The sequence below is a fragment of the Bos indicus genome, chromosome 4 (genome assembly GCF_029378745.1).
Source record: "Bos indicus isolate NIAB-ARS_2022 breed Sahiwal x Tharparkar chromosome 4, NIAB-ARS_B.indTharparkar_mat_pri_1.0, whole genome shotgun sequence".
In the NCBI taxonomy this organism is placed as follows: domain Eukaryota; kingdom Metazoa; phylum Chordata; class Mammalia; order Artiodactyla; family Bovidae; genus Bos; species Bos indicus.
The window spans coordinates 62,496,741-62,519,584 of NC_091763.1; the positions used below are offsets into that span (position 1 = coordinate 62,496,741).

The 22,844-nt window shown below is 39.5% G+C and overlaps 1 protein-coding gene and 1 non-coding gene across 2 annotated transcripts in view; both read right to left on the minus strand.

Moving 5' to 3' along the window:
* Nucleotides 1-22,844, minus strand: part of NPSR1 (neuropeptide S receptor 1) — a 153,911-nt gene that overhangs the window by 22,066 nt on the left and 109,001 nt on the right. Inside the window, exons 4-5 of the mRNA XM_019958782.2 lie at nucleotides 15,606-15,699; nucleotides 9,712-9,913 (exon numbers count right to left, since the gene is read on the minus strand). Coding sequence (XP_019814341.1) covers nucleotides 9,712-9,913; nucleotides 15,606-15,699 — 296 coding nt within the window. The remainder of the gene's footprint in view (nucleotides 1-9,711; nucleotides 9,914-15,605; nucleotides 15,700-22,844) is intronic.
* On the minus strand, nucleotides 1,092-1,198 carry LOC139182883 (U6 spliceosomal RNA). The gene has a single exon (XR_011566442.1). It is a non-coding gene; the product is annotated as a U6 spliceosomal RNA (small nuclear RNA).

The following is a 22,844-nucleotide window of genomic DNA, read 5'->3' on the forward strand; positions in this document are numbered from 1 at the left end:
CCCTTCTTTAATTAGTTATTTGACATTTCTAATATACTAAGAACCTTGACTAAAAACTTTGAGACAAAGCACTGCTTCATTTTAAAACTGCACTAACATCCCTCTTGAGAATCACTTGGGTAAAAAAAAAATCAGAGTTCTAGTTCACAGTAGCTGACAAAGCACTAATTGCTTTTAATGGTCTCTGTAATATAACTCAATTAATGACTGTGGTAAAACCCTCCTTATTGCTTTTCTCTGCTCAGAGAACCTCCTCTGAGTCTGCCAGGAAAGCTCAGGGTCTTTGAGGAGCATCCTCGACCCTCCTATACCTGCCCAGGGACTTTTCTGGAAATTGTTTGTCTACATGAAAGAAAAAATGAGAAAGCAAATTGCTAGTGAATCTATTCTTTTCCCTAAGTTGAATATTTGTGAGATCAGGAAAACTTTTTCCCAGATAAATGAAATACAAGGAAAGGTTATAATATCATCAAGTATAATTGAGTACCACAGTTGCAACCCTGCTGCTTAATTGAATAATAATTCAAGTATTTGTTGATTATCAACTGTATACACAGTGGAAAATTAAGAAAGGTTTTATGTGTTAGGGGTTTGGGCCTTAGTCACCCCCACCTTGTCCCGCTAGGATCAGTCAGGCAAGTAGAAAGCCAGGAGCAGCTTTACTGTTAGCCAGGAAAACTAATAAGTAGGATGCCCCTTTATTTCCCAAATGCGGCCACTTCTCAGGATGTAACAGTCATACATCAGAGAGAACTGTGAATACATCTATTTCCTTCTTGCTGATTCTTTTCATCTAATTAATCAGCAATTTCTATGAATTGTCCCTTCAAAATGTCTCCATCATCTGTACCTTCCTCTCCACTTCTGCTCTTCAGCATCACTTCAGACCCTTACAGTATCTTCTTGTTTAATATCTAGAACCTTCTTTATTGTGATGAAATAAATATAACATAAAATTTACCATTTTATCCATTTTTAAGTGTACAGTTTGGCGGCATTAAGTACACTGACATTGCTGTGCACGTCTCACTATCATCCATCTCCAAAACTTTCTCATCTTTCCCAGCTGAAACTTTGTATCCATTAAACACAGAAATATGCATGAACGCACAAATTAATGTGTCATCCTTATGCAGGGGCCATGCAAATTTTCTTTATATCCTTCTAATTTTAATATATGTGCTGCCAGAACAAACACTCCTTATCATCTCTTGCCTGATTTATTGCCATAGTCTATAAACATCTCCACTTTGCTACCATCTGGAATGTCTATACCACTTGCCATCAGAACTGGAGCTTTGGGAAAGAGAATCATTCCTTGGCTTAAAAACCCTCCAGTGCCTCCACTTTCCTACACAATGCTATCTAGTCTCTTGAGCAGGGCATCCAAAGCCTCCCACAATCTATCTCTGCCTTCTTCACCTCTATCGTCACCATCCTGCCTCCCTCTACTCCAGTGTCTCTCAATACACCTTCTTCCATGTCAGCAACAGGAGGAGCCAACTAAACTAACCCCAATCCCATGCTTAATATGTAGTTGGCTTTGGGTGAACATAAGGTCTGATGTCTTCCATTTCTCTGTGTCTCCTTTGCTTCTTAAAAATACATTTTTTTAGCCCATTCTCCATGTATCATGTTGATATGAAACCTTTCTCTTCCTCGGTGACAGTTGGCTACCTCTTCCTTGGGGCCTCTGGGCTGGTATAACACTTGGTATGTTGAGTCTTGTCCATGCCGTGCATGGGTGCTCAGTCACTCTCGTCCAACTTTTTGTGACCCTGTGGACTGTATCCCACCAGGTTCCTCTGTCCATAGGACTTTACAGGCAAGAATACTGGAGTAGGTTGCCATTTCCTGCTACAGCGGATCTTCCTGACCCAGAGATTGAACCCATGTCTCCTATATCCTCTATATTTGGTAGGTGTTTCTTTACCACTGAGCCACGTGGGAAGTCCCTTGTCTATGGCAGTCATATCTTAAAGATCAAGCAGATCCAGAAATGGCCCATTCTCAGAAACAGCTGAGGAACAGCATCTCCATCCTTTCGGGTTAACTTCTTCCATGCCTTTTATTTATCTCCATTCTCTCAGCAGGCATAGCTTTATTTCAAGCTTCTTAGAAACCTGAAAACCTAAGGGGCACCAAGATTGAGTAAAGTATCCCTTTCCTGGCTGGTTTATTTCTTGATTTTATCGAAGGCGATCCAAACACAGACCCATTTTCTTCTGTTGCCTTCTGAAGGCAGGTCCTGGCCATGGAAGAGTATGAGAGTGCAAACCATAGGAAGACTTTTCAAGTGGCATTAAGTACTGAAGAGGATGCCTGAGGCTACATCCTGAGTCTTGCTTCTAGATTGTGTATGAGTGTCAGGAAATGGAATCAAAAGTTCCCTCTGTCCTCAAGATACAGGGAGAACGTTCCACTCAGACCAAAAGTGCCCCTTTCATGACTCCTACTCAGCACAGGTCAGGGACTTGATGGATGCCCATCACAGTCTTAGAGCCACAGGTTCCATCTCTGTCTCCACCTTTGCCTCATTCTGGGGCCTGAGTATGAGGTTCAGTTGTGCTCTGTAGATCTAACTAGAAGCTAAGCATGAGTGGGAGTAGAAGCGGGAGTAGGGGGAGCTGGTGCTTCACTTGGCATGCTTCACGTGGTCCTTTTCACTCTTCTCCTACTAGTGGCTTAAGGATGCTCCCTGATCAAAAGTGTCTCTCTTCTCATTAATTAGTTTCACTAACACTAATGCCATGAAGATAAGATATAGGGGATGTAAGAGTATGTAATAGAGACTTGGCTTGAAAGGCTTCAGGAAAGCCCTTTCAGAAGAGGTATAGTTTCAGCTAAGATCTGAAGAATAAAATGGTTTTTTTAAATGCAAAAAATAAGGTGGTCATTCAAGCAGAGGGACTAGCACTTGCAAAGTCTCTGAGACAGGAGGGATCAGGCCCATTTGAAGAACTTAGAGAAGGCCAGTGTGGTTGAAGCATGGTGAGTAAGGCAGCTTGTGTGGCCTAAGAAAAGGATGGAGAGTGAGGCATGGACCAGGTCACACATGGCCTTGAGTACAGGGTTTGAGGTCTTGGACTTTTTGTCTGAAACAATAGAAATCCACTGAATAGCCCTAAACAGGAAAGTGAAGCGATTGATCAACTTTTTCTTTTTTTTCAAAGATCAGATGTCCTTCAGTATGTTTAATTTGTTTCTGTACATATGTATATGCTGGTATGTGAACTGAACAATCCTGGAAGGGTGTATAACAAGATCTTAACACAGATGCTTCTGAGGAGGGAAACAGGGGAAGAAAGATTTTTATTTTTCATTTCATTGCTTAAAATGGGGAAATCTTTCCAAAAGCTCTTCAAAAGACACTGCCTCACATTTCATTGCCTAGAAGTAGATCTGAAGCATTCACATGCTAAGGGGAGGGGTTGCCGTGAGCAGCTTAGAGTGGAATGGATATGGGGAACTCAAATATAAGCATCTACCATAACCTAGCAGGCTAGTAATGACAGCTTTTTCAAAAGACCTACCTCTTGCCATCTCTCAGACAATATACTTTGGCCTTGGACATCTCGTACCATGGACAGCGCTGGCTAGGACCTTGGGCCCTTATATCTACCATGATCTTGTGGTCCACAGACCTGTTCTGACCTCTGCATGGGGCTTTCCCCACAGCATGCCCCCTTTCCCCAAACAAAATAAATGGATTTTTTTCTGCATAATATAAATCAGTGCTCCATGACCAATGTGCATTTTTCCACTTATTGTTTTGCAGTTGCCAGCTATGGATCTTTTATGCCTCTACCTTCATCTCCTAAAGTAAAAATGATAGGAGAATGAGAAATCAATTAGGTAGCAAGAAGATAACCATAGCTAGAGTAAATCAATTACAGTAGGGCTAAAAACCTTTCCCAGCAACAGTCAGACAAGTCAAATAAATTTTGAAGCAACGGGAGTTCTGGTGACCCAGAAAAACAATGCATTGCCTTTATTGTCAGTCACTGTGGTTTCAGGTCCTGGGAGCCTGATTTAATTAGTGATGGAACAGCTAAATCTTTATCCACACACAGCTCTCAGGAGAGTTTGCCACTGACAATATGACTCCTTCCTTCCTCTTTCCCTTCCTCTCTGCATTTCTTCCTCTCTCTCTCTTCTTTCCTTTCACATATGTTTATGGAGTATCTGCCATATGCCAGAAACTGATCTAGGCATTAAATAACCAGAAATTTTCATACTAGATGTGTGTGTGTGTGTGTGTGTGTGTGTGTGAGTGAGAGAGAGAGAGATGGAGTGACATAATACTTCTGTCTAATTGACGAAGTTCAGCAGTCAGGTCTGCATTGTTTATTTAATCTAACATTTACAAAGTGTTCATTATGTGCTGAGTTTGGAGTCTAGAGATTGAGACAAGAGTCACATGCTCAAGAGATACAGTTGCAGAAGCAGGCAGTGACACTCCCATGAAGCCTTAATGGCAGCTTGGACAAGTTGAGGTCGGATGTGGCCTAGGATTGGCAGAGACAACTCCGTCAGTCTTTGGAATAAGACAGAAAGAATGTGAATCATTTTGCCAGAAGTGAGGCAGAGTGAGTCTGGAGGAGTGCCCAGACATAAGGAATGATGTGCACAAAGGCCCAGGGATGAGAGGAGTGTGGGGTGTTCAGACGGCTTGTTCTGGCTGGAGTAGTGGGTGCAAGGAGAGTGTGTGAGCAGCTTCCCCAGGAATAGCCTTAGAATCTAAAAAAGGCATAGATCTTGTCTTGCTGCTGCTGCTGCTGCTAAGTCGCTTCAGTCATGTCCGACTCTGTGCGACCTCATAGACGGCAGCCCATCAGACTCTGCCGTCCCTGGGATTCTCCAGGCAAGAACACTGGAGCAGATATTAAATGTATATAAAGCTACAGTCATTAAAACAATGTAATATTAGTAGAAGAAAAACCACTAACTTAATTATTTGTGTGGTCTGTCCTTTTCTTAATTGTGTCAATCTCTACTAACTGGAAACAAAATGAAAGCATATTCAACCACGCTGTGGAATATTATGCATGCATTCTATTTCATATTCCCAGAGATTTTTTGATGAGAAGGGGGTACCTTCAGAAGGTAGTACTTTTTCATCAGGACCATGTAATTTCCTCTTCTGCTTGGACATTTTTGATTTATTTCTTTTCTATTTAAAAAATTTTTACTTTTTAAAAACTTTGTTGAAGTGTAAAATATAATGTGTAATAGTGTTATGTTGATTTCTGCTGTACAGAAAAGTAATTCAGTTATACATATATACTCTTTTTCATATTATTTTCCATTACAGTTTATTACAGGATATTGATTATAGTTCCCTGTGCTGTACAGTAGGACCTTGTTGTTTATCCATATGTGTAATAATTTGCATCTTCTAATCTGAAACTCTCCATTGATTTCTTTTGCTGTATAAACTTTTGAAGGATTCTCATTGTATTTTATTAAATTGTTTTTTAATAAAGTTTGTAAAAAATTTCACTCTCTGCCTCCCACTGTGTCCCTCACTCCCAAGTCTTTTTAAAAATGTTGCCAGTTTGATATGAGAAAAATGCTATTAAGTGTATTTTCATATGAGAAAAAGGAAACATATTGAAAATGAAGAAACAAATGAAAAACTGGGGAAATATTTACAACATATTAAAGAAGAAAAAAATTATTGTATAATGGTTTCTCTAAAGATAAAGAATAGAGAAAACCAAAAAAAAGTGAAGAGATTAGAAAGCTCCTAAACACTAAGAACATTTATAATATAAATATGCATATGATAGAATTACCATTTCATACCATAGAGAAAAGGTAAATTATTCAGTAAGTAATGTTGGAGTGAATGACCCAGCATTAAAAAAACATAAATTTAACTTAGATTTTTAATTTATATTACATAAAAATCAAGTAAAATCTCAAAATTAGACATCACAATAAAATAATACAATTTTAAAGTGATATTCTTAACATGCTCCCAAAACTAAAATTATTTTCAAATAAGTAAAATAATAAATCATTTAAAAGTTAACATATAGGTAAGTTTGTGAAATGAACTTATCCATTCCTAAGAGAGAATAGAAATAAAAAATGTAAAGTGTGTGTGGATGTGAATACACTAAAATATAAAATGTTTATATATTACAGAAAGCCATTTACATTTCATTCATTTTTTTATATGCATTTATATAAACTTTTGCCAAGTACTTTCCTATGATTCTTTTTTCAAACTGATTCATTTGACTTTCTAATTTTAGTTATTAATAATTTCTCTCCTCTTGATTATGTCAGTCTTATTAACTGAAAGCAAAATAAAATCATATTCAAAATGAAAAGGCAAACTAGGGACAAACTAGGGAAATATCCTAATCATATGAAAACAGGGAAAGTTTTTATATAAAAATATCTCTAAAGAGAGAGAATAAGATAAATGGAGAAAAAGAATATGAATAGGTAAGTTACTTAAAAAACAGAAATAGGTCTTCCCTGGTAGCTCAGTGGTAAAGAATCTGCCTGCCAATGCAGGAGACGTGGGTTCAGTCCTGACCTGGGAAGATCCCACATGCTGCTGAGCAACTAAGCCCATGTGCTGCAACTAAGGAGCCTGTGCTCCAGGGCCCGGGAGCCACAACTCCTGAGCCCACACGCGACAACCGCAGTAGGGTCCTTTGCCTAGAGGCCACGCTCCACAGCAAGAGAAGCCACTGCAACGAGAAGCCCACAAACCGCAACTAGAGTAGCTTCTGCTGTATGGCAACTAGAGAAAGCCTGCACTCAGCAACGAAGACCCAACACAGCCAAAAATAAATGAATAAAGAAAAAGCAAAATAAACCAAAAATAATATTGAACATATAAAATGTGTTCCCCTTCATGTGTCACAGCCTTGTCATGGCGAAGGGGCTTGCATAACTCAATGAAGTGGTATTCAATATGTTCAGCCTCGTTCGTGATGAAAGAAATGCAAATTAAAACAACAACATATATATATATATTTTTTTTGCCAATCATTTTGGTAAGAATATACATTTATGTTTATGTGTATATATATATCTGTATATAAATGTATCATGCATGAGGGGCAATAAAGCATGAGACATGGTTAATAAAACTAGTGAACACTTGAGTTGTTTCTTTCTTCTACTCAGTCTTGGAATTAAGACTTTAAACTTATCTGAAAGTCACTAGCAACAGAATCAAGCTCAGGGTGCCAAAGTATGGTTAAGAAAAAAAGAAAACAATAAAAAAGAGTTGCTTTTATCTCTGAGATAGGTGAAATTATAGCAACTTATCCCTCAAACTCGTTGGAAAACAAATGCCTCAGAAAACTTCGTTCATACCTGGTCCTCATTCAAGAACAGATGATTTGCTCTGGTGCATCCCCCCAGAGAGAAGCTCTCTCCCGCAGAAGGCTGACCACAGGAGGCAGGAGGGAAGGTAATGACTGAGTAGGTAAGAAACGCTTCAGGGGAGCTAAAGTACAGAACAAGGTCACTGCATTTTCATCGTTCTGCCCTGGCTGGAAGCAAGCATCAAGGAGCAGGATTTACTGATGCCTTAGTCTGACAAGGGCTGAGTGAAAAGGACTTTTGAAATCACCCCCTTTAATCATTAAGTTAGACTTTGCATTTTCCAAGGACACTACAAAAATGCACAAGCTGAACTGTAGGCAAGTTGGAGAAGAGGCAGCTTGAATGAATGGGGGAGATTTCAGACCGTGAAAGCCCTGAGTGAGAGATCTGGCCAGACAGCGTGTTGTGAGCCTGTGCTTCAGGGTTGCATCCACTCTGTGGAACAGGGGTTTGAACTGATTTCAGGAGCTGATGGGAAATCAATCAGGAGAGAAGCAGGGATATTCGCTGCTGCTGAAATCAATGTGTCAGTTGCCTGTGATGACATGATTCGCTTCCTTCCAAATACTTTCTTACCATTGCAGCTGGCTTCTTTCTGTGCTTCTTTTAACTGGCTGTTACCTAGTTTTGATCAACTATCTAAATAACTTTAATCATCCCTTCCAGCTTCCTCCCAGATTCAGCTTGGTGAAGAGGAGAGCAGTAAGTTGAAATATAGTATAGATGTTAACTTGTGGATTCAGCAGAGATGACTGGATAATATCCAATCTCAGAAAGGCTGAGCGGCTGACCGTGGGAATCACTCTGCTCCTGTATACCTTTGATGGAAAGCAAATCATTTCACTTCTTTTAGCTCTAGGTCTACTTGTGAAAAGTTTAGGGGCTGAACTATGTGATGGGTAACATTTTTCCAGCTTTAGCATCTTATGAGACAAAGATGAACAAAGAGCAAGAACAAGTAATTCCTATAACATCAGAAAACACTTCAAAATATCCAATCACTTAATCCAAGAAATGCATATGGAAACAATGAGATACTTTTTTAAACCTTTGTGATCAGCAAAGATTTAATAAAGAAACGATATCACCTTTCTCTGGGTGAGGGGAAGAAAAATCAGAGCTCTTGTTTGCTGTTGGCAGGAATACACTTTTTTTTATAGGGCAGGTTATGAATATGCATCAAAAGTCTTAAATGAACATCATCTATGATCTAGCAATTCCATTAGAATGAGTTCTGAGGAAATAATCAGGGACTCATGAATAATTTTAAGTACCAAGATTTTTATCACAGCATTATTTATACTATTAATATTGAAACACAAAGGCTGATCTTCATTTGCCCAGGACAACTTATGTGGTACTCGATAGTAGACTTGGGAACACTCAAGAGGTGCAGAATCAGCAAGCTCCATGTTCGTACTTAACAAGCCAGTTATCTCCCTGCTGTTTCCAATCCCACCAACCTGTGCTGAGCCAGCCTTTCAGAGAGGATCCTGTGGTGTGACTAAGGGAGACCCTGCCTCGTCCAGGAGGTTGTGATCTTCTCTACTGAAAGACCATCTTTGGTCCACCATTGGCTGCAGGGCAAAGGGAACATCCTATGGCTTGTTTCCTAAGGCCCTTCACAATGAGCCTCACCCCATCCAGAAAGAGCTTATTGCCAGCTTCTCTTCCATTGGCACTGCCTGCCTGTCCTTTCCAGTCACCATATACACTCTTATCCCCAGTCACCAGGTAACCTGTTCTTACCTTCCCCTTCTCCTATCTGAAGACTTCCCTCATTTAAAGGATGCTTCCAAGAAGTGCTCCCTGCCATTGTTTGACTTCATTGAATACACATGCTAGCATATTTTTGTGTGTACTGTGTTTTCATTTTTTCCAGTTTTGTTTCAAGTTTGTCTGTCTTTTCAATTATAAGGTTTCTGAAACTGGTACTAGGTCTTATATTTAAAAAGTTGCATGATATAGGAGAGAGAACAGGATATGAAATCAGACAAACCTGGGGTTAAATACCATGTTATGTTGAATAAGTTACTTGACTTATTTGTGCTTGAGTTTTGTCATTTATAAAATGGGGATAAGAGTAGTTATTTCATAGAGTTGTGTTGGATGGGATAATTGTTAGCCACTTTTCACAAGGCCTGCCCCATAGCACATAATCAGAAAATGTTAGTTCCGTCCTCCTTATTCCACTTTGGAGGAGTTGAGCTTAGCATATGGTAGCTTTACATAAGATCTTGGCTCCTAGCCAGTTCCCCAAAGGACACTAGGAGCAATGAGTGCCCTAGAAGGAAAGAGAACACAGTTGATGAACTGGGAAAGCCCCCGTGTGTGTCTGGCCTGCTGGCCTCTTACCTGATGATTGTCAGGGGGATGAAGTACACCAGGAAGGCCACGATGGTCATGTACGGGGTCCAGTAGGAGTCGTCGGGCCACAGGGCCCAGCACTGCACTTCGCCATTGGAGAGTTTCCTTTTCCCAAATATGATAAGGGTAGGAATGGAGAACAGGAAAGAGAGGCTCCAGGCAATCATGATGAGGACCTTGGCCTGCTTTTCTGCTCAAAGAAAAGAGAGGGATGCCTGAGCATCTGGAAACAGCCTTTGGGAGCACACTTGGTATCTGGTGTGGAAAAAGATCGTGGTGGGAGAGGAATTCTAGAACTCTCAGAGCCTCAGTTTCCTTATGCTTAAAATGGGAGTAATAGGACCTGCATCTAGAGCTGATGCAAGGATTAAAGGGAGAATTTAATCACAGAAGCTAGAGCATTGCTTGGCCCAATCTCTCCTTCTCTTTTTCTTCCCTGATTTACCTGTTTGACTTGAGATGCTGACACATTCCTACAGTACTATGGAGCTCAGTTTGTATCATGTACATTTGATAGGTTGCTGTGCAATGCTTGTCTTTGGTGCCTTGCTCATCCTGAAAGGCAGAGATGGGGCCTTTGATCTGGTTGTTATTCTTCTCACATACCTAGCAATATGAAGCACTGTGACAGTGTTTGAAAGCTGTTTGGCAAACGTTCGATAGCCTTCTTTTGTTTGAAGGAACAAGGGAGGAGTGGTAAGGCAGAGAAAGAGCAGTGGGCTTGGTTCTGGAGAGCAGAGTTCTTTCAACCAAGCCCTGAAGTCTGGTAGCTCTGACCCCACACTCTAGATTTGGGCTCTTTCGGATGTGATGTTTTGACCTTGGGCAAACCACTCAGTCTCAAATTGAGTTCTTGAAAGTGGAATTAAAAAAATATATATACCTTCTGCTCATCTAACCATGATGGGGTCAGATGGAGACAATTAATACACATGAGAGTGTTCTTTTGAAACAGTTTTTATGATGCTTTCTGTTAAGCTGGTGTTGAAGCTCTTCATCTTCATCCCCACTCTAGCTGTGCTGTCTGTGTTGACTGACCCTGGTGGGCCCCTTCATCCAGGGACAGGACACCTCCCTCCACCTCCCAACTTTCAAATTGGAAAGCCAGTTCATGTCTCAGGGTGAGAGAGGGAAATGTAGAATCAGGAGGTATTGTAGAGAGGTGAGTAGTATGTGATCAGGAAGACTATAAGAAGTGAGAACAATTCTAGAAGAAACTAGGGGCTCTATTAGAATCTTGAATCCCAAATATTTGGGAAATAATATCTGGGATTCTGTTCTTGTTGAACTGTCACTCTGAAAAGAGCTATTGGAAAGATTTAGAAAACAGATATAACTGGCACAGTGAACAAACAGGAACCTTGGGGTAGAATTATAATACAGTCTTTTTAGGTCTTCCCATCATTCCGTTCTCCCTTGCTTTTCACTTTTATTCTTTCCTCAGCTATTTGTAAAGCCTCCTCAGATAACCCCTTTGCCTCTTGCATTTCTTTTTCTTTGGGGTGGTTTTGTTCACTGCCTCCTGTACAATATTACGAACCTCTGACCATAGTTCTTCAGGCACTCTGTTTACTAGATCTAATCCCTTGAATCTATTTGTCAACTCCACTGTATATTCATAGGGGGTTTGATTTAAGTCATACTTGACTGGCCTAGTGGTTTTCCCCACTTTCTTTAGTTTAAAGCCTGAATTTTGCTATCAGGAGCTGATGATCTGAGCCATAGTCAGCTCCAGGTCTTGCTTTTACTAACTGTACACAGCTTCTCCATCTTCACCTACAAAGAAGGTACATGTATCCAGAGACCCCGTAGGGGTGGGGACTCTGCCCCACCTGCTTGAAAACTCAGGAAAGCCCTTTGATATCAGTGACTTTAAGTAGTAAACAGTTATAATTAACAGAGTTTTATATTTTAATATCTGGCTCTATATATCTCTCTTCATTACTGGTTAATGCTTTCCTAAATATTCTCACATTTAATTTTACTAAAGAGCTTTAAAATTGATGACTCCTCTGGAGTTGCTGGCTAAGGAAAACTACCACTTAAGTAAAACGCAGTAAAGCATCAGTAAAATGTGTTCACTCCCCCATCGCTGCTGCCCTTCCTTTGGTTGTGTTGCCATTGCCATGTGCTTACTCAGGCACAGGAGAGTCCCTGCCGGCCTCCACTGGCCCCATTCTCTGTGCTGCTCTGTGGGGAGTCTCCTGCCTGCCTTCTCAATCCTGCCTCTCACCCCTTATATTCCAACGAGCTGGAGCACCAAGAAGGCTCTAGCACGCAGTTCCCTCCACCCTGTGCCATCGACTGCCTCATCCTATAACCTTGAGAATCTTTTCCTCTTCCTGCCAGGCCATGCAGCTTTCCTAGGGGGCTTGGCATCCATGTTATGTTTAATCTGATGCCCACGTGCTGGGAATTCCTTGAAGTTTCGTGTCTTTGGATGGCGTCTTTCCTCAGCTCCCTTCCCGGCTGCAGGTGTCCTCCTATCTGTGTGCTTCTTCCATGACTTCAGTTGGAATTGGGCGGAGGAAGGGAAACTGGCTAATTTCATTTCCAAGCTTGCATCTTTCCCTGGAGTTATTAGAGATGATTATTTTCCAAGTGCCCTACATGAAGCCTCTATTAATTTTATAGTGAGGAAATAAATTGCTTTCCATATTTTAAAGAACACTATAATATTCATTGCTGTCTTTCCTGTAATTTAGGGACCAATCCATAATATTGGGCAGTATGTCCCAGAACCAGTCATATTTTCCATAACCTAATAGTTGATTTGTTTTTTAGCTAATGAATATGGTTAGACATGTAACTCACCATGTTTCCCCCTTGGGAATGGATCCCAAAGCCTCTCCCTCTAGCAAATGTCCTGGGACACCGCCTCACAGATTTTCTTATACTTATGTTTTCTTTAATCCAATTTCTTCACCTTGAAATACTCTGGTATAGATGTCTTTTTGTACCTTGTCTGCAATCCTCCCCAGAGCTTGCTGGGTGTTAATAAGTAGATGGATGAGTACATGTATCATACTTCTGCATACACATATCATAAAATGTCTCTCCCCTTTACCCCATTTCCTCCCCTACTTCCTTCTCTGCCATCATCATGAGACCGTAACAGTGTCCAGAAAGCTTGGTGCAGATTGCACCCCTCACACACACTCACTTACATGCAACCTACAAAAAGCCTTAGAAATAGATATCAATTTTATCTTAAAATTAGTTTCACATCACACTCATGTGTTGCTGGTATAAAAATTACCTAATGGCATGTAAGTCCCTGTGGTCACTATGGAGATTCCAACTCCCATCCCCAAAGGTAAGTACTAATTGGTGTGCATTTTTGTGGGCAGTTGTTTATTATTCTGATACCTCCCTATTTCTTGCATTCTTTCCCGCTCTTCTCTCTCTCTCTAGTGTTGTTTTGAGTTTTTCTTTGTATTAATGTTATACTATATACATACTGCATGTATATTGTTTTTATTACTCAAAATACGATGCAGACATTTTCATGGTGATGCATATCTCTCTCCATGTCTGCCCTACCTCTTCATTGAGAGACAGGATATATAGTACTTGAGTGCACCTGAGCTGAACCCAGACCATCTGGGTTCAAATCCTGCCCCTGCAACTACTAACTGCGATTTGGGCAAACTTCTTTAACTCTTTGAATTGCAATTGCCCAGACTAAGATGCAAATAATAATAGAACCTATATCACAGAGCTATTGTGAGGATTAAAGTATTAACATATATAAAGAACTTAGAATCATGACTAGTACATAGTACACAATCAGTGAACCTAAGCTATTAAAACTTCTGCATAGGGTGCTAGCCATTCCTCCATTGAGGGACACCAAGGTGAGCATTGAATTCCTGATATTCTGAGTAATGCTACAATACACAACACATGTGTATCTATGCACACATGTCAGCATTTGTCCAGAGAAGATACCAAGACGTAGAACTTCAATATCAAAGGGCTGCACATTTTACATTTTAATTAGGTATTGCTATATGTTGCCATCCAAAGTATCTGTGTCAGTACTGCCTGATGTATTTAATAGTATCTGATGACATTATTGCTACTTATTCTAAAATTCTGCTTGCTCTATTAATTTTGTTTCCTCAGGTGTAAATTCTGCAGAATGGTATTTTAAACATATTATCTATCTTGTACAGTTTGGCTTTTGTCACACTTTTTCATGATATTTGATTGCACCTCATTTTTGTAGACAAGATTTCATGTTAGGTTCTTCACTTTATCAGTTTCACAGCCTGCTTGGAAACGTGAAGTACTTTGGACTCTTATTTGCTTTTGGAGGTCAGAGATGTAAGTGGTCTCTGCCTGTGGGCAGAGCAATGGACAATTAGCCCTGTGACTAGGTATCCACCATCCCTCCAAGGTGTCATTGCTCCCCAGGGCCCCACCCTGTCTCTTGAAATCTAGTGTCCCCACTACTTGGAAGCAGAGATGTTCATCCTTGCTGCACATCTGGGAAGGGGAAGGACAGCAGGATGGGAGATGTGCTGTGATAAAAGGTCCTCATTGTACTCTAAGAATCACCCTGCCAATTTCCCTGAGTCTCTCTTGCTCTAGGCATTTCCACAATCTATTTAGGAAGACCTCTGCCCCATTGCTGTAGCATCATCTGTGTGTACTGTGGGTTGTGTGCCTTGAGCCTTCCTGCTAACCCGTCTGCTTCCTTCTTTCAGGGATTCTTCACTATCTCTGGATCAATGAGGGTTTTCCTTGTTTCCATTATAATTATCAATTTATAATTTATAAGTATAATTATAATTATAATTATCTCCACTATGGAGAACAGTGTGGAGATTCCTTAAAAAACTGGAAATAGAACTGCCTTATGATCCAGCAATTCCACTGCTGGGCATACACACTGAGGAAACCAGAAGGGAAAGAGACACGTGTACCCCAATGTTCATCGCAGCACTGTTTATAATAGCCAGGACATGGAAACAACCTAGATGTCCATCAGCAGATGAATGGATAAGAAAGCTGTGGTACATATACACAATGGAGTATTACTCAGCCATTAAAAAGAATACATTTGAGTCAGTTCTAATGAGGTGGATGAAACTGGAGCCTATTATACAGAGTGAAGTAAGCCAGAAGGACAAACACCAATACAGTATACACTCGCATATATATGGAATTTAGAAAGATGGTAACGATAACCCTGTATACGAGACAGCAAAAGAGACACTGATGTATAGACCAGGCTTATGGACTCTGTGGGAGAGGGAGAGGGTGGGAAGATTTGGGAGAATGGCATTGAAACATGTGAAATGTCATGTATGAAACGAGATGCCAGTCCAGGTTCAATGCACGATGCTGGATGCTTGGGGCTGGTGCACTGGGACGACCCAGAGGGATGGTATGGGGAGGGAGGAGGGAGGAGGGTTCAGGATGGGGAACACATGTATAATTTTTTTTAATTAAAATTGAAAAAAAAATCAATTTGAAACATTTTTCCAATTATTTCCATGGTTTTGGGGTAAGGAAGGCAAAATGCTTCTTTCTGGAAAATAAGCAAGTTGAAGTGGGAGTGTTCCTTAGTTTGGATAGTTATGTGTTTCAACAGTACTCTAAAAAAAAAAAAGCTGGAAGCATCAGTGTCAAGGAAAATGGTCACAGAGTGGGCTCAGCAAAGCATCCTTCCTCACAGTTCTTGGCCATCCAGGCCAGCTATCAGCATTTTCCCAGGCAGCCAAGTTTCTTTTCTATGTCTTTTTCGACAATCAGACTCAAGAAGTGGGGAAGGAAGGGGAAGAGGAGAAAAGGGGAGGAAAAGAGCCATTACTAAGAGGATAATATTAGCAAAAACCCTCACCCAAGTATAGTACTTGGTGGAGCCTGCTCACCTCCTTGCAGGAACTTCATGGGGTAGACGATGGCATGGTATCTGTCTATGCTGAGGGACACCAGGACATAGGTAGAGGCATAGAGCAGCACAACCTGAAGACAGAAATGAGAGGAGGTGAGTGGTTTCATAAAGGTAAGGAAATGCACGTGATGGAGAGAAGAACATTTTGTGCTATTTAGAAACCTAGGCACCAAACCAAGGGTTGGATGAGGTTTGGAGTATGGACAGAAATGCCCGGCTCCCGTGCAGGCAGAAGATGGCTCTTCTCGGTGCTGGACTTTGCACTGCTGGCGGTGACAGGTGAGAGTGCCTCCAGTTCTCACTTGCTCACTCTTTCGCTTGGCTTCTTGGAAACTCCACATTTCTCCAAGGATCAGTCCCCCTTGACATTCGTGCGGTACATTTGTTTGTAATTGACTTTTAAAGCTAAACTAATTTTCTCTGCTACAGTTGACATTCCAGAATAATTAGAAACAAACATTCACTTGCCTTTTATCAACGTGAGTTGTTGAAAGATGATAGGAGGGATCTGGCTTCAAGGAGCCTGGGTGCTGTTTTGAATCATTTATCACCATCTGGGCTGACATTCTTAGAGCTTCGCTTCTTCATCCACTTCTGCAGCAGAGCTGCCCACTAGGGTCGGCCTTTGGGTCCCCTCTTCTGCCTTCCCACCCTCTTTTATTAAGCTTATCCATGTCCTTTAATTATTCTATGTTCAGTGGTATTTGCTTACTTTGCAGAGAACATTTTGATTTAGGAGGTTAATATCTCTTCTGTGAAGAGCATACGCAAAAGGTAATAAATATATCTGAAAGGATTATCAAGATGGAAAAATTTCCAGTAACTTTGAGCCTCATTTCTACCAGGAGTCTAGCCATATCACTACTTTGTAAACTTTTGGTCAAATTCATAGTAAGTAGAAAGTAACTGGAAGACTAAAGTCTAGGGGTGAGTGTCTGAATTTCTTCTAAGATGAAATAGGGGTAACATGACTTTGTTAATAACCTTTGTCTGAATTTGTACCATTTTGTTAATTCCCTGCCTCAGAAAAATAATCAGCTACACTGATATTCTTTATTATTTTTATTTCTGTAACACTGCCACATATAAATCCCAGCATCTGTGTTGCAGAAGGTGCCATGGAGAGGGTGTTCTGAAAACTGACCAGAGACTGAAGCCTCCCCTGAGGGATGCAAGAAGAAATTCTCATCTTGCTAAGAAGCTGATGAATGATCAGAAAGAAAAATGGCATACAGTTTTTACAACAGCAACAAAAATAAGATTGTATCCTTAGAGAAAACTGGGATTTCTTTGTGGGATCCATGGATTCAGAGTTGTTAATGCTGGCCACACTGAGTTGAGGAGAAGGATGGGAAAGAGAACTCTCAATGGGAGAACTGCATGGGTTAGAATGTTGTGATGAGACAGTCATGAGAATCGTGGCATCTGCAACTGTGCTGAGTGAGATGACTGGCTCATACAAATTCAGGACCTAGGGCAAGAGAACAGGTCACAACAGACTGGCCAGAGAAGCAGGAAGAGTTAAGAAAAAGATATCTACTTTTGAGACATGGTCAAAAAGAATATTTAACTTCAGGAGTCTTCAAACATCTAGACAGGGTTTTTGTTTTGTTTTTGTTTTTTAATGTTAAAGATTATCTGTACCTGTGTACGAGACAGCAAAAGAGACACTGATGTATAGAACAGTCTTGTGGACTCTGTGGGAGAGGGAGAGGGTGGGAAGATTTGGGAGAATGGCATTGAAGCATGTATAATATCATGTATGAAACGAGTCGCCAGTCCAGGTTCGATGCACGATACTGGATGCTTGGGGCTGGTGCACTGGGACGACCCAGAGGGATGGTATGGGGAGGGAGGAGGGAGGAGGGTTCAGGATGGGGAGCACATGTATACCTGTGGTGGATTCATTTCAATATTTGGCAAAACTAACACAATACTGTAAAGTTTAAAAATAAAATAAAATTTAAAAAAAATTAAAAACAATAAATAAAAAATAAAATGTTAAAGATCATTTGAAAGAAATATACCTCAAATTGTCATGCCTCCTCTCCACAAAAATAAATGCCACTGGGACGACCCAGAGGGATGGTATGGGGAGGGAGGAGAGAGGAGGGAGGATGGAGAACACATGTATACCTGTGGCAGATTCATTTTGATATTTGGCAAAACTAATACAATTATGTAAAGTTAAAAAAAAAAAAACAGAAGGAAAAAAAAATAAATGCCAGAAAACGGAACAAAAAGATTAATGAGTGTTGAAAGAAAAATTGTGATTCAAAAATTTGGTAAATATTTTTGTACCAAGGAACAGGATAATTTTCTTACATATAAGTAGAAGGAAAACATCACCTACTTTTGGAAAAAATCTTTCTTGAAGAAACATTTCTGCTGACTGAGAATTGTTTTGAAATTGAGTACTCAAGAAGAAGAAGGGGATAGAATATGAAAGCCATAGTAAGCAATGAGTCAGAAAAACACAAAATGTTTAAAATAGCTATGAATATAATTACATAATATTTCAGAGAAAATTTGATGAGTTGGATGAGGGCAGAAAGTAGAAGGAAAGCAATTGCATCAAATTTCTATTTAGATATTTTAGACATCTATTTTGTTGTTTTTATTTTGATAGAGATGTATTGCACTTTAAAGATGAGCTGTGATAGAGTAAAATAGAAATAGAGAAAAAAGATTTATTAGAGTCCTATAACCACCATAACAAATTGCCACAGACACTGTGGCTTAAACCAACATAAATTTATTCTTTAATATTTTTGGAGACCAGAAGTCAGAATCAGTTGTACTGAGTCAAAATCAAGGTGTTGGTAGGGCCACTCTCCCTCTCAAGGCTCTGGGGAGAATTCTTTCCTGGTCTTTTCCAGCTTTAGGTGGCTGCCAGAGTTCTTTGAATTGTGGTCACACCAATACCATCTTTGAGCCCATGGTTACAGGGCCTCTTCTGTCTGTGTGTCAAATCTTCCTCTGCCTCCCTCTTACAAGGATCTGTATTTTTGCCTTTGGACTCAATAGTAATAATGATTGAGATAATTCAGAATAGTCTTCTCATTTCAAAATCATTAACTTAATCACATCTGCAAAGTCTTTTTTACCATATAAGGTAACATACATAGGTTTCATGTATTAGGATTTAGAAATGTTTGGGGGGCCATTTTTCAGCCTACCACAATTATAACCAAATATATAGAAAGGGAAAAAAATGAGTGAATAAAAAATTAACACAGAAAGATTAAAATGATATGATTGAAATAGTACCAAACACTATTTGTCAAAATAAAAATGAATGGCTTGAGCTCCTCCACTAAAACAAAGATTGTTTACACAACTCTTTCCCAAATCTAATTGTACACTATTTAGAAGAGAAACTTCTAAAACCAAAAGATTATCAAAGTTTAAAAATAGAGTGATGCACTGAGGAAACCAGAATTGAAAGAGACACATGTACCCCATTGCAGCACTGTTTATAATAGCCAGGACATGGAAGCAACCTAGATGTCCATCAGCAGATGAATGGATAAGAAAGCTATGGTACATATACACGATGGAGTATTACTCAGCTATTAAAAAGAATACATTTGAATCAGTTCTAATGAGGTGGATGAAACTGGAGCCTATTATACAGAGTGAAGTAAGCCAGAAAGAAAAACACCAATACAGTATACTAACGCATATATATGGAATTTAGAAAGATGGTAACAATAACCCTGTATACGAGATAGCAAAAGAGACACTGATGTATAGAACAGTCTTTTGGACTCTGTGGGAGAGGGAGAGGGTGGGATGAGCTGGGAGAATGGCATTGAAATATGTATAATATCATATATGAAAGGAGTCGTCAGTCCAGGTTCGATGCACGATACTGGATGCTTGGGGCTGGTACACTGGGACGACCCAGAGGGATGGTATGGGGAGGGAGGAGGGAGGAGGGTTCAGGATGGGGAACACATGTATACCTGTGGCAGATTCATTTCGATGTATGGCAGAACCAATACAATATTGTAAAGTTTAAAAATAAAATAAAAAAAAAATAAATAAGGTTAGCTGTAAAAAAAATAAAATAAAATAAAAAAATAAAAATAGAGTCATGGCCAATGGTATATTGAGCAACTGAAAGCTAAAAGAAAGCATTCATTGCAATAGTATTATTAGACAAATTAAATTCAAAGCAATTAGTGCTACATGGATTGAAGGGATCGTTTATATTATAATAGATACAATACCACAATGGCAACAAAATATCAATAAACCTAAAAGTAACATTGAACCCAGGTCTCCCACATTGTAGGCAGAGTCTTTATGGTCTAAGCCACCAGGGAAGCCCAAATGTAACAATAGCATAACACTAAATATAGAGAAACTCTGGGCTGGAGGAAGCACAGGCTGGAATCAAGATTGCCGAGAGAAATATCAATAACCTCAGATATGCAGATGACACCACCCTTATGGAAGAAAGTGAAAAGGAACTAAAAAGCCTCCTGATGAAAGTGAAAGAGGAGAGTGAAAAAGTTGGCTTAAAGCTCAACATTCAGAAAACGAAGATCATGGCATCTGGTCCCATCACTTCATGGGAAATAGATGGGGAAACAGTGGAAACAGTGTCAGACTCTATTTTGGGGGGCTCCAAAATCACTGCAGATGGTGATTGCAGCCATGAAATTAAAAGACGCTTACTCCTTGGAAGGAAAGTTATGACTAACCTAGATAGCATATTCAAAAGCAGAGACATTACTTTGCCAACAAAGGTCCATCTAGTCAAGGCTATGGTTTTTCCAGAAGTCATGTATGAATGTGAGAGTTGGGCTGTGAAGAAAGCTGAGCACTGAAGAATTGATGCTTTTGAACTGTGGTGTTGGAGAAGACTCTTGAGAGTCCCTTGGACTGCAAGGAGATCCAACCAGTCCATTCTGAAGGAGATCAGCCCTGGGATTTCTTTGGAAGGAATGATGCTAAAGCTGAAACTCCAGTACTTTGGCCACCTCATGCGAAGAGTTGACTCATTGGAAAAGACGCTGATGCTGGGAGGGATTGGGGGCAGGAGGAGAAGGGGATGACAGAGGATGAGATGGCTGGATGGCATCACCGACTCGATGGACGTGAGTCTGAGTGAACTCTGGGAGTTGGTGATGGACAGGGAGGCCTGGCGTGCTGCAGTTCATGGGGTTGCAAAGAGTCGGACATGACTGAGCAACTGAACTGAACTGAACTGAAATATATATAACTAAAATGTTTGTAGTTCTACAGAGGGAACAAGTACAGTAATACATAGGTAGAAATAATTAAACAAACTCTAAGAATGATACAATTATTATAATATATCTAAGCAGTATTTCAAAAATTAATCATAAACTAAGCTATCAAGGAAAAAAAAAACCCTGAATATATTCCAAAAAGTGGAATTTATATAATTCACAAATTTAAAACAACAAGCAATGAAAGCTGAAATTAGTATCATGAATTTTTTTTTAAATACCACTTGGAAATTTAAACACCCTTATAATTAACTTGAGTCAAGAAGGAAATTAAAGTACAATTATAGTCAATTCATAAATGTCAACAATGAAAATTCTACACGTCAACAACATATGGGATACCATTTGGAGAACAGATGGAAGCTTGAGGACATATGTCTAAATTCTCACTATCCCACCCTCAATTCTGACAAAAATGACCTAGGAAATATGAAACCAAAAAAAAAAAAAAAATCTTGTAGAAAAGTGAGACTTAAATGCAGAAAACTTAAATTTTTTTGTTTAGAAAAATGCCAGATTGGATTCATTTAAAGTAGAATCTCTGGACTGACTTTAAAAAAATCAATATACTTTATCTTTTAGAACAATTTTAGTTTTACAGAAAAAATTGAGCAGATAAGACAAAGAGTACCCTTATTAGCCACACCCCCCCCCCACCACACACACTTTCTCTTCTTATTAAACCTTACATTAGTGTGAACAATTTTTTAAAATTAACAGACTGATATTGATACATTATGATTAACTGAAGTCCATGGCTTGTATTGAGATTCACTATTTGTGTTGCACAGTTCCATGGGTTTTGATAAATGCATAATGCCATTTATCCTTTATTACAATGTTATACAGAAGAGATTACTGTCCTAAAAATCCCTTGTGCCTTATCTATTTAATCCCTCCAAATCCCTGGCAACCACTGATCTTTTTACTGTCTGCATGGTTTTGCCTTTTCCAATGTCATGTAGTTATAGTCACACACACATAGTCTTTTTAGACTTGCTTCTTTCAGTTAGCAATGTGCTTTTAAGATTCCTCCATGACTTTTCATGGCTTGATAGCTCATTTGGTTTATTTATCCATTCAGCTTCTGAGGAGTATCTTGCTTTCAATTTCTTGCAATTGTGAATAAAACTGCTATAAACATTCTTGTGCAGACTTTCATGTGGATATAAGTTGTCAACTCAACTGAGTAAATGCTTAGGAGCACAATTGCTAGATGGTATGGTAAGAGTATGTTCAAGTTTATAAGAAATTGCTGAACTGTCTTCTAAAGTGTACCATTTTGCATTTCCACAAAAGATGAACGAGACTTCCTATAGCTACATATTCTCAGTCCTGTTTCATATCGTCAGTTTAAAAAATATTGTTTTAGCCATTCTAATAAGTATGTAGTGGTATCTCATTGTTTTAATTAGGAATTTCCTAATGCCTAAGTAATGAAGGTTGAAATTCTTTCTATATGCTTGCTTGTCATCTGTAGATCTTCTTTGGTGAAGTATCTGTTCAGGTCTTTTGACCACTTTGATGAGGGTTGTTTATTTTCTTATTGTTATTTGAGGATTTCTTTGTTTCTTTGACTTCCCTGGTGGCTCAGATGGTAAAGTGTCTGCCTACAATGTGGGACACCTGGGTTCAATCCCTGGGTCAGGAAGATCTCCTGGAGAAGGAAATGTCAACCTACTCCAATATTCTTGCCTGGAAAATCCCATGGACAGAGGAACCTGGTAGGCTACAGTCCATGGGGTTGCCAAGAGTTGGACACGACTGAGCAACTTCACTTTCTTTCTTTCACTTTTGTTTCTTTATCAAATATATGTTTTTTATATTTTTCCCAATTCTGTGCCCTATTTTTCCAGTTTCTTGACAGTGTCTTTTGCAGAGAATCAATTTTAAATTTTCATAAAACCACAACTTTCAATTGTTTCTTTCATGGATTGTGTTTTTGATGTTAT